The 12,988-nt window shown below is 48.6% G+C and overlaps 1 protein-coding gene across 1 annotated transcript in view; it reads right to left on the reverse strand.

Moving 5' to 3' along the window:
* Window positions 1-7,818: 7,818 nt before the first annotated feature.
* Window positions 7,819-12,988, reverse strand: part of clpp (caseinolytic mitochondrial matrix peptidase proteolytic subunit) — a 38,988-nt gene continuing 33,818 nt past the window's right edge. Inside the window, exon 7 of the mRNA XM_068750219.1 lies at window positions 7,819-8,428. Coding sequence (XP_068606320.1) covers window positions 8,214-8,428 — 215 coding nt within the window. The 3' untranslated portion in view covers window positions 7,819-8,213. The remainder of the gene's footprint in view (window positions 8,429-12,988) is intronic.

Genomic DNA, 12,988 nt, shown 5'->3' on the forward strand with positions numbered 1-12,988 from the left:
GCAGCTCCTTCTGCACCTGGAAGATATTCTTAAACTCCTTAAGCAGCACCTTTCCTTATTACATGTTTCCTTCTCTCATACTTACCCGTTCTCCATTGTCTTCCAGTTCTCCCTTCTTTCTTAAAATACTTTTTCCTTTACTTACCGAACCACATGACTTCTTCCTTTTTTTTTTCTTTTTTACCTTGTCTGCATTCCTGCTCCACAGTAACAACGTACACAACGTCAGTCTCTGCTAGAGTTCTATGCTTTTTATTCTTATAGTGATTGTGACCGTCACCTGCCCTCTTGGCAGACTAGCCTATTCCTATTTTATTGATTTTATTACCTGCTTACCGCCGTAGAGGGCTGTGCACACCGCAGTGAACACACAACATGGACAAACACAAAGTGACAAATACACAGTGTTCTGAGAAGAGAGAGAGCAATGGATTTATTTGTGCTCCTTAATTCTATCCCTTCATCCAATCATCACCAAGAGTTGTCCCAATACACCAGGTTCACATCAGCCTCCAGAGGAAAGTCTGGATCACCAAGTTCTCAGATCTGAGGAAGAAGAGAGAGAGCTTAGTGAGAGCCACAAACACTGAACCAGCAACCTCCACTGACTCAGAGATCTGTGGGCGGAGTTAACTCTCAGATCGAGTTTTGATAGGTGCTGGAGTGGTGGATCTGGCATGCGTGAAACCTCCACCTAAGAACGGGGCAGCCATCCCGGACCCAACAACGGCAACATGAGCCCCCAGATCACCCCAAGCAGCTACAGCAACCCAAGAACGACCACCATGGCCCCCCCAGAGCCACACGCAGAAGAACCAGCCCAGGATCAGGGAGCGACCCCCGGGGCCCCCCCAGAGCCACACGCAGAAGAACCAGCCCAGGGCCCGGGGGTGACCCCCGGGGCCCCCCCAGAGCCACACGCAGAAGAACCAGCCCAGGGCCCGGGGGCGACCCCCGGGGCCCCCCCAGAGCCACACGCAGAAGAACCAGCCCAGGATCAGGGAGCGACAGTCACCGATGCAGCAGATGAAACCTAGGCCAGCGCAGCGGCACGGGGCACAGCGGGCCGGCCTGACGCCCCACCAGCACCCAACACCACGCCCCCCACAAGCGCTGCTCTTTTACTCCGGAACCCTAATTAGAATTATACGTCAAAAACGTCTAAACAATTTCTGCTGCTTTTATTTAACGTAGAGCCAAATCAATATTATACGTTAAAAATGTCTTTAAACAATTTCCGCTGCTTTTATTTAACGTAGGACCAAATCAACATTACACGTGGCTGGGTCTTGAAGCCGTTTTCGCGCTGCCTTTAGCCACGTGATGTAATTAATCTATAGTGCTGGACCCGCTACCTGTCGCTAACGCACTCACAACCGGGCCAAGTAGGCCCGATGGCCTATCTAATATTTAATCTTTTCGTCCTGGGGTCTTGAAACCCGCCGCGCTGCTTTCCAGGGCATTAATTACCACACAGACTATATTTTAATACGTGAGAGGATGAATTGTGGTATAATCATTCATAACCAATGCAGTTTTCGGATTGCGTCTCTGCAGAGACCAAACCACGTTTTCAAACGCCCTAACCCTTTATTAACTCTTTACATCAATAACGGGGTCCTTTTGTTTTATAGTGCACACTTTTCTCGTTTTATCACATTTATTCTTATCCTCTCCAACTGCGCTGATCTGCTTTTCACAGAACGCAAACTTTAACGTTACTTTATTAAACGGGCGTTACTTCAAATACGACTTGAACTCGTACGCTCAGCTACTATCTGGCAGAATTAATCAAACAGGCTCTGCTCACCGGAGTAAAGACTGCATCTTTAAGCAAAGAGGTGTTAAAGCGCCACGTCGACGGGGGTTCAAAGGTCGCTGCGATTTGTAAGGTGAGCGTGACCGGAGCATGATCGCTGATAATTATTGGATTAATTTTAGTAGAAATATTCTCAATCACAGAATTATTTGTGAGAAAATAATCAATTCTTGAGAATGAACGGTGCACAGAAGAAAAGAACGTGTATTCCCTCTTCATTGGATTCTTTCATCTCCAGCCGTCGCCAAGGCCAAAGTCATCCATATACTCCAGTAGTACTTTGGCTGATTGTGAACGCCTCGTGTGTACTGTAGTACTGGAGCGATATACTGATGGATGTAGAACTGTGTTGAAGTCTCCGCCGATGATGATAGTTGAGTCTGCTGTTAGCTCGAGTAGCTGAGAGAACAATGTGTGGAAGAAGGCCGGATCATCACTATTAGGAGCGTACAGATTCACTATTGTGTATAATTTATTGAATAATAATGTATCGGCCCTCTGGATCCGTTACAGTGTTGTTTAACGTGAAGAGTAGTCTCTTGTGTATTAATATAGAGACTCCTCTTTGTCTGCTGTTATAGCAGGCAGAATAAACTTGACTGAAGTTTGTGTCTGTGAGTAATTTCTCTTCTGATTTTTGTAAATGGGTTTCTTGTAGGAGACAAATGTCTGCTTTTAATTTTGAGAGATGGTCTAAGATGTTGATTCTTTTTGCCTGAGAGCGAGCGCCACACACATTCCAAGATACCAAAATTAACTTAGACATACCGATGGTGAGCAGTCAGGTCTAAATGTGTGTATCTCTGTAAGCTGCTTACTATTCTCTGCATGTGATGAGTTAAAGTCAAGGTGTTGGATGGTTGGATAGCTGAGAGGGATATAAAGAGTCTTAAATGTGTGCACAGCAGAATCAAGAACACTGATACATAAACAAGTATAACAAACAAGTGATAGACATAGAGGGTGTGTGTGTGGGGAGAGGGGAGGGGTGGGGGAGAGGGGAGGGGTGGGGGAGGGGGGGAGTGGATCTGAGGGGAGAGTTGGGACAAGAGGAATACATTAATTCCTAATAGCCCAGTGAGATTTGAATCATTTATTTTTCTATTTCATATACATATATATACGCACATACATAGCCATATACATATATAAACATGTACAATTACACAAAAATATAACTACACTTACACATATACACATTGATGATGTATTATGTTAAAGCATAATCCTCATCCACATGAAAATGCCTCTAATTCTTGGCTGGATGGGATAATTACGGGTGTTTCTGTCTCAGAATAGCCGGGGGGGGGGGGGGCAGGGTCTCGGTACAGCTGGTTGTCGATATATAGTTTATCCACAACCAGCGTAGCTCGTTTGCCCTTCTGCCTATTCTGCTTCATGATCGGATACAGTACCTTTCGCCGCTCGTTGATCTCTCTCGGGAACTGGTCATTCATCCCGAAAGAGGTTCCTTTAAGCTCCCGTCCTTTGCTCTTTAGCAGCATTTTATGTTTAAAGTGTTCAAATTTGGCGATAATAGGACGGGGCCTATCGCCTCTACGGGCCCCGAGGCGGTGGACGCGGTGAAAGGAGATTGTACTTACCGTCTCCGGGGGAATTTTCAGTGACGTCGTCATAAAGTTTTTAATTAAGGACTCTGGGTTGTCCGCGGCGCTCTCTGAGATGCCTGAGAATATTAAATTGTCTTGCATACTGCACGACTGAATGTCCAGGACTGTCTCTTTGAGCGTCTTATTTTCTGTTTTAATTTTCTCCATTTCGACTGACACAGTCGCAACGGAGGAGCGTAGCTCGATGTTCTCGCGCTGAAGCTCAGCCATCATACCATACGCGAGCTCCAAGCTAGCCTTCAGATCAGGGGTCCCCAAACCTTTTCCTGTGAGGGCCACATAACGTTTCCCTTCTCTGATGGGGGGCCGGGGTCAGTTTGTACAGGAACAGTGTGACGATGGCAGGGGGGCCGAAACATTTATTGTTTTCCAGACAGCCACCAAATAACCAAATAACCCTTTCTTCACAGAAAAAAAGTCAGGACATAAATAATAACACTATTAATAGAATAGATAATAACTAAATAACCCTTTCCGGGTTCGTCACAGAAAAACGTCAATGGAACATTAACTTTCTGGTCGTATGTGATCATCATTAAAATTGTCCCAAATGAAAGGAAGAATGCTTTTCTTCATAATATTAATATATTCTTCACTATCAATATTATTTTTAGGAAACACAAGATCGAATTAATGACCTGTAGCCTGTACTCTGCACAGGAACATGATAATTCACACTTAATGAATGCAACATTAATCATCCCATAATGATGACAATAAATATGGGTCAGGTCAGAAGACCATCGTTCGCTGAGAGAGAGGAAGCAGGAACTGTTTCAGTACCTTAAATTCAGTTTAGTGGACAAGAACAATAAGTATACAATGACATTTAAATTGATGGCCATTCAGTGCAAACACATAATTTACCAAATCTCAACATTTACAATGAAATCAGCACATGAATTGGACAGTTCATGTCCTACGGTCCACAAACAGGGAACGCACAGGATTGTTGTAGTTCCTTGCACGCATCAGCACGATGCGCACATGGGGTAACTCGCAGTTTAGAAACAGTTCATATGGGCCGACTGTATGATGGAGGAACCACACAGGAAAACAGGGGGCGAGTGGAGAAAGGTCAAGGGTCGGCTGCAAGAGCCTCCTACCAACCCGGACAGAGCAGGAAGTCGGGGGTTCTGGAACATTTAGTGAGAAATGCTGTTGTTGGCACAGACTCAGCTATTCCGTTTTTCTCTCTCATTCACACAGCCCGGCACCGACAGTCAGCTCCTCCGAGTTAACGAGTCAGCAATGCAGATCGATAGTGATAGAGTCATATTAACAGTCATGGAAAAACCAGGCAAAAATCCCACCTGCAGCCTCAATTGATTGCGTGTCCCTCACGTCTCCCACCTACTTCCTACTACCTGAGATTTAAAGCTACCCAAGTGGTTGTTCCCGGTCACGTGACCCAGGAACTATTCTCGCAATAGCACGCAGTAGTTTACCAAAAAGTATTTATATTTAACAGAGCAAGAGGATACAGTTTCTCACAAGGTGAATTTGACATCTATGCTACAAACCCCTCTTAAATGCATCGAATACCATTATTGATCCCCCACCGGCTACTCACGTTGTATGGAAAAAAAAAAAAAGAATTTTTCTTTTTTTTTGCTCTGGTATTGTTCAGGGGGCCGGTTCAAACGTGGAGGCGGGCCGTAGTTTGGGGACCCCTGCTTAAGATCTTTAACGTCTGCGTGAAGCACGCCGAGGACGTCCAGTTTTTTATTAATGGAGTCCAGTACGTTAGTCGGAATATCTTCGTTGCCGAGTCGGCCTTTCTTTTCTTGGAGGGATTATTGCCCGACGCGGATTCCTCCATGGCGCAGCAGCTATAATAATAATGATGAATAAATACCTCGAGGTTCTCCACACTGAACGCTAATCCAATCCGTCAATTTATGAAAGTAATCGAAAGAGGCGAATTATGCGATGTCTAATATTGTTCCGTCTATAGTCAAAGGCCTCTCAATTAATCAGTCAACCCAAAGGAAGGACGCCTCCTGAAGGTTGGGTGGAGCAGTGCGGGTGAGAGAGACTCCTTGCTGAACTGATTTATCTAAGTGAGAGCACCTGCCTGCAGCCCTTCAGCAGATCACACTGCAGTTCAGAGTGTGAAGAGCAAAGAACGCCGCTCAGCTCGGGTCAAACCGCGAAGAAGCCGCCGGCACGGCTCGACTCGTCAGATTAACTCTGGGTGGGGATTTTGGTGCGTTAAGGTGATGCATCAAGGAAATGGCAGCAGGTCATGTTGTGTATGGGGTGTTTAACAGAAATAGGCACTTCAAATAATTTAAGTTAAAGTTACACTGTAAAAGCATATCATTTGAATTTTGTGTTAAAGTTACAGTGTTAAACATTAAGAGGAATTGAAATGTTGATTCCCTTTTTGGGTGATTTGAAGGTTTACAACCTGATGACTGATAATCCTCCAATGCACAAAATAAAAAGTGGAGAGAGAAAGGAGTTGTTCCAAGCATGTTTGTGGGTGACCAAGCCCGTTTCAAGTTGGGGCAGAAGCTGAACAAAAGTGAAGAATAACTTGACAAATATTATATTAGTAGCAGAAAGCCATCATGTATTATATCCAAAAATCACACGGGAGGTCTCATGCGATCACATCGTAACCCTCGTGAGGGTTGTGGCATTCCCATTGTGCCCCGCCCCCACCAAACCATGGACCACCTGGAGAACTTGGGGCCGCAGGGCCCTTGGCACCAGCAGCTGCAGGAGATCGCCCCCCCTGTCCCGGCATTTGCCACCTCTGTCATGGACCTTGAAGTTGCCCCACAGAGTAATGTACCAGAGTGGTATGCCTTCACTCCCAGAACAGACACCTCTGCCCACTGTGGATGGCGTCCCGCCTCCAGCCAGTCCCCCACCAATGCCAGTCACATCAGCCTCCTGCTGCTGCTTCAGCTGCTCAGTGGGAGCCCCCCTTCTCCATCATTGTTGGGCCGGGCGCTGGCCACGCTTGGTGTAATTTGTTCCTCCTGCTGCCAGCAGTAGCGACACATGGACGTCGGGAGAGTGCATCAGCATTGCCATGAAGTCACCCCCCCAAAGCCCTGGACCAACAGCCGGGAATATGAAGCCAGTACCAGGAAGCTCCGCAGCTCTGACATTGGCAGGGGTCAGCCAGTCTTGAACTGCAGCCACCTTAGTAGCCACACCACGAGCGCTAACAACATGGCCCTAGAACTCCATCTCCCTAGACAGCAGGCGACACTTGGCAGGGTTCAGCCGCAACCCGGCCTGGCGAATGGCAGAAAAGACCCCACCCAGGTTGGCCAGGGCTCCGTCGAAGTCAGTGGCGTGTACCAGCACCATCTCCATCAGCCGCCCAAACGGCATGACACGGAACTGCCATAGCCCCTGGCCGATGGTGAAGGCAGTTTTTGGTCTCGCTCCGTGGGCCAGCTCCATCTGCCAATAGCCACTGCGGAGATCAAGGGAACTGAACCAGCTGGACCCAGCGATGTAGACGAGGGCATCATCGATGTGAGGGAGTGGGTAGGAGTCTTTCTTGGTGCCCACATTGAGGCGACGGTCGTCTACCCAAACCGCCAATAGCCATTCTTCATCCTCACCAAGGCAACCAGAACCGCCCACGGGGTATTGGATGGCTCGATCACACAGGCAGCAAGCATCTCAGATCTTTTCCTCCACCGTCTAGCGAGGGCCAGTCGATGAGGGTTAAGGGGGGGTCTTCCTTGGAACTGCAGTGGTGATGGCGTGGCTTTGTGGGTCTCTTTGGGTGCCTCCCCTTCCTCATAGTCAGCCAATCTGATGTGGCCGTGGAGCGGGAACCCTCTGTGGTGTCCCTTGACTGGAGAGCACCGCTTCCGCCCGTTCAGCTGAATACAGTGCCTCACCGAGGTACTGGGGCATGGCGAAGCAAACATGGTGCCGTAGTCAGGTGTGAGCCCCACGTAGGAAGGCGCGGAGGGCCAGTTACCCCTGAACAGCTGCATCAAAGTGTGGCTAGCCCTGCTGGGCATACAGCTGCAGGTCTGCGGCAAAGGTGCCCAGATTCCCTTCCTCCCGGCAGCGTCATCTGACCAGCTGCTCCCTGCTCTGGCCAGTGAAATGCTGTTACCCAAACCGCCTCTGTAGTGCAGTTGTCAAGTTGTGGAGGTCCTGTTGTTCTGCTGGGGTGAGATCAAGGATCTTGAGCTATTTAAACCTTACAATTGATCTTGTTGACTAGGTTTTTGCAAACAGCTGCTAGATAGTAGATTAGTCAAGTAGATAGATTTTGTAAAGGTCAATATAGTTGAGTGATTTTGCTTCCAGCTGTACTTCGGAAGCAGGATGACAAGACAAAAGTTCATTTACTGAAGATAAGAAAAATGTCAATTGGTCAAAATTGCCATTTATTACAAATATGAATATTCTAATACAGGTCATATAGTTCTTCTCCACTCTTCAGTGTCAGCAGAAAAACATGGCTCCATCTTAACAGGGTTCCCCTCCCTTAAATGTATATCTTACCCAGCGGTGCATGAGGATCATCTCAGTTAAAAGTTGACGCCACATCTCCTACATTGAGTCATAAGATGTCTTACTACTTCTCAGCCATTCCTTGGCTTTAATTTTAAAGACCACAGGAATCAATAGCTCAGATTTAAATTAAAATCCTGGACATAAAACGAAGCTGCATTTTGTATAGCGTGCATATGTCCACCGGTTTGGGTACGAGGTAGAAAGAAGCTACCAAATTGAGGCTCGACCTTGTTCTGGGGAACAGCTCTGTGGTGGGTTCATGGCTGAGGTGGAGGGGGTGTCCCAGTGGTGGCCTTCTCACTGACGAGAGACTCCGCCTGTGGGGAGGCACTAGTTACGGCTGACTGCTCTTTCTGCACCAGCTCAGGCTCATCCTGGCCTGCCTGGGGTGGGTGAATCAGTACCCGATCGATGAGACCAAAGTCCTGGGCCTCCATGGGGCTCATGTAGCGATCCCTTTCCATGACTGTCTCTAAAAGGAAGGAGAGGCACAGAGATTTGAGCAGAGGTAGCGACCCAACATTAACATAGATTTTAAAGGCATCACAGTCAAGTTACGAATAATCTGTTGTGTAGAGTTGCAGATTCTACTATAGGCAGTAGACTGGTTAACGGAACAAGTTTGTATTCATGTTAGGGATGCACCAATCAAACGGCCAGCCAATTGATCGGTGCCGATTGCCATAATTTTGCGCGATTGGCCGATTTCTACATATGAAACCGATCTTATCCACCAATCATATCCAGGTCCGCCTACTTCCACGAACCTTTTGCTCCGCCCCCTGCTGATTGAAAGCGAGCACCTGTTTAGCTTGGCTGGACATGTAGTAGATCAGGGGTGCCCATTACGTCAACATATCCTTTGATTGACATGCAGGGCAGCCAGTCAGAGTCATGCGCCACCCTTTTCGGGAAGATGCTGAGGTTGATACACTCGCATCAAAAATCGCAACACTGTTTCACCTGAACCCTTCTGGAGTGGAGATTGAGATTTAGAATCTTCAAGCCGACATCAAACTGAAGTCAAGACCTCGTGGACAGTTCTGGAACTTGCTCACGGAGGAAACGTCCCCCGATATGAGGACGTGCGGGGCTGCAGTGGCTCAGTGGGTTGGGCCCTGGGCTGGGAGGCGGAGAAGTCCACTGCTTCCCTGGTTCGAGTCCCAGCTCTGATGGGATGTGGTGTGTGGGCTGGTGACTGGAGAGGTGCCCTTGAGCAAGGCACCGTCGCCGCAAACGGCTCCAGGTGCGCCGACCGTGGCGGCGCCTTCACCCTGCTCCCTCTCCGTGTGCTAGGGCCCCTTGATGCACGTGTTAGTGTGTGGTTGCTTCAAGGGGCCCGTTGTTCTAGGGCTCCACTTATTTATGCGATGAAGATCATTCAGTCCAAGCACCGTTCCACCATGACCGATGAACATTTGGAAATGTGCTTCAGGCTGGCTGTCAGCTACTGTCTGGACTACGCATCCCTGGCTGATTCAAGTCAATGCAAGTCATCAAAGTAAACTGATGTAATTACAAAAGAACTTCACAGTTAATTAAATCGTGTTGTTCAACATTGGCTTATGCGGTTACGCAGGGTACATCAACATACATTGTAAATAAAGAATCCTCCATATATTTGAAAATACTTCCATGTCTTGTAGATCTTTGTGACTTGGTCATTTTATAAGTAGCTCGCACGCTGAAAAAGTGTGAGCACCCCCGTAGTAGATGATAAAAGAAGTCGCTTGTCTGGTGAAAAAGCAGAAATTACCTGTGGCATGTTAATTCCTGTTGTAATGACATCAAACCTTGTCATTTCCTCTTATTCCTAAAAGCAAAATACTGCTGTGCACTTTATTTTTGGTGAGAGACTCAAAACAGGTCTGCAGTGTAACCTGTTACAAAAGTTTTGCTTGTTTGTAGCGCCCTTAGACTGATGCTAATGACCCAACATTCACGTTAGGTTCGGTAGTTGGACAATTCTTACTTTGTTGTGTTGACCCACTTTAAAGAGAAGACGTTTATACGTTGAACAGTGACACATTTATTGCCTCATAACAATAACTAGCAACATATTTACAATATACAAAATAATAGAAATAAAAAGGTACAAAAATAAATCCCTCCTATAATAAAATAAAATAAATAAAAGTACAATGGAATGGTCTTTCTTTGAATTGCAAGCACGAGAGTTGAGTCCTTCCGTTTCTCCTTTGAGGAAAGGAGAGCGAGTTCATGTAGGTTGTGTGTCTTATCTGAATGTGTGATTCAGATAAGACACACAAGCTACATGAACTCGCTCTCCTTTGAGGAAAGGAGAGCGAGTTCACGTAGCTTGTGTGTCTTATCTGAATGTGTGATTCTTGTGTGTCTTATCTGAATGTGTGATTCTTGTGTGTCTTATCTGAATGTGTGATTCTTGTGTGTCTTATCTGAATGTGTGATTCTTGTGTGTCTTATCTGAATGTGTGATTCAGGTGAATCGCTGCTCTGACGTCTCTGAGGACAGAACCCACGGCTGGCCACGCCGTGCGTCCGGTCCGTCCACAGTCTCTTTGGAACTGGCTCGCCACTGAACCCTCCAGGGTTCAGAATCTGTATTCGGTCTTAATCCGCTAAAAGAAAAACCAATCGGAGCTCAGGTTGAGAGGGCCCGCTGGATGATAGCGGCTCCTCCGTTCAGTTCAATGGCATTCGGTCCAAGGTTCTCTTCAATTTCGCGTGACGTTCTCTTTCGCTGTCTTAGATCAGAATGAGCGAGTATCTGAGTGAGCGCGAGCTTGCAACGGCACTTTTTGAGTGCAACACGGAAGGATGCGTGTGCCTCCTTCTGGCAAGGAGGTGCAACTACATCTCTAAATTATGTATATTGTTTTGGAAACAATATCTTTCATGTGGGTTACATGTTCAATAAAATAAGATTGGAACATTGAAGGTGGATGCTGTCAGGACTGTTAAAAGATCGGCGATTGGCCAGAAAATTGCAATCGGTGCACCCCAAATTTATGTATACACAAAGTTTGACAATACATCCCCAATGTCTTCCCAAATCAGTGCCAACTAAGCTGTTAGCTGTTGATTTTAAAAAGACAAATCATCAGCCATAACTAGAAAGTAATGTCATAACTCCCTTCCCTGAGCTGCCACCTTATCGTGGTGGAGGGGTTAGGGTTGAGTGTCCCAGTGATCCTAAGAGCTCAGTTGTCGGGGGCTATATGCCCCTGGTAGGGTCACCCATGACAAACAAGTCCTAGGGGAGGGGCCAGACTAAGGGTAGCTCATAGACCCTTATGATGAGTGAAATAATTGGTCCAGAGTTTCCCCTCGCCCGGACGCAGGTCACCAGGGCCCCCTCCTGGATGGTGGGGGAGGATACCAAACAGACTTGGGCAGGCCCAAACGGATTGCAAGTGTTTGTCCAAAATCTCCTTTCAGGAGTTTTAACTCCCACCTCCTGGAGAGCTTTAACCATGTACCGGGGGAGGCAGGGGACATTGAGTCCGAGTGGACCATGTTTCATGCCTCCATTGTCAAAGCGGCCGGTCGGTGCTGTGGCCGTAAGGTGGTCGGTGCCTGTTGTGGCAGGAATTCCCAAACATCTTGGTGGACTCCGGTGGTGAGGGATGCCGTCAAGCTGCAGGAGTCCCACAGGCCTTTTTGGCCTTTGGGACTCCGGAGGCAACAGACAGGTACCGACAGACCAAGCGGAGTGCAGCTACCGCGGTTGCTGAGGCAAAAACCCGGGCATGGGAGGAGTTCGGTGAGGCCATGGAAAACGACTTCCGGACGGCTTCAAACAGGTTCTGGACCACCATCCGGTGTCTCAGGAGGGGGAAGCAGTGCACGGTCAACACTGTGTACGGTGGGGATGGTGCGCTGCTGACCTCGACTCGAGACGTCGTAGATCGGTGGAGGGACTACTTCGAAGACCTCCTCAATCCCACCGACATGCCTTCCAGTGAGGAAGCAGGGCCTAGGGACTTGGGGGTGAGCTCCTCTATTTCTGGGGCCGAGGTTGCCGAGGTAGTTAAAAAGCTCCTCGGTGGCAGGGCCCCAGGGGTGGATGAGATCCGCCCGGAGTCCCTTAAGGCTCTGGATGTTGTAGGGCTGTCATGGTCGACACAACTCTGCAACATTGCATGGACATCGGGGGCAGTGCCTTTGGATTGGCAGACCGGGGTGGTGGTCCCTCTTTATAAGAAGGGGGACCGGAGGGTGCGTTCCAACTATAGAGGGATCACACTCCTCAGCCTCCCCGGTAAGGTATATTCAGGGGTACTGGAGAGGAGGGTCCGCCGGATAGTCGAACCTTGGATTCATGAGGAGCAATGTGGTTTTTCATCCAGGCCGCGGAACTGTGGACCAGCTCTACACCCTTGGCAGGGCCCTTGAGGGAGCATGGGAGTTTGTGGATTTGGAGAAGGCATTCAACCTTATCCCTCGGGGAGTCCTGTAGGGGGTGCTCCGGGAGTATGGGGTGTCCGCTCCCTATATAACCGGTGCCAGAACTTGGTTCGCATTGCCTGCAATAAGTCGGACCCATTTCCAGTGATGGTGAAGAGGGAGCTGAGCCGAAAGGCGAAGCTCTCGATTTACCTGTCGATCTTCGTTCCTACCCTCACCTATGGTCACGGAGCTTTGGGTAGTGACCGAAAGAACAAGATCCCGGGTACAAGCGGCTGAAATGAGCTTCCTCCGTGGGGGGGCTGGGCTCTCCCTTAGAGATAGGGTGAGAAGCTCAGTCATCCGGGAGGAGCTCGGAGTAGAGCCGCTGCTCCTCCGCGTTGAGAGGAGCCAGATGAGGAGGCTCGGGCACCTATTCAGGATGCCTCCTGAACGCCTCCCTGGTGAGGTGTTCAGGGCACGTCCCACCGGGAGGAGACCACGGGGAAGACCCAGGACACGCTGGAGAGACTATGTCTCTCGGCTGGCCTGGGAACGCCTCGGGATCCCCCCGGAAGAGCTAGAGGAAGTGGCCGGGGAGAGGGAAGTCTGGGCTTCCCTGCTTAGGCTGCTGCCCCCGCGACCCGGCCCCGGATAAGCGGAT

Source organism: Brachionichthys hirsutus, chromosome 16, assembly GCF_040956055.1.
Source record: "Brachionichthys hirsutus isolate HB-005 chromosome 16, CSIRO-AGI_Bhir_v1, whole genome shotgun sequence".
In the NCBI taxonomy this organism is placed as follows: domain Eukaryota; kingdom Metazoa; phylum Chordata; class Actinopteri; order Lophiiformes; family Brachionichthyidae; genus Brachionichthys; species Brachionichthys hirsutus.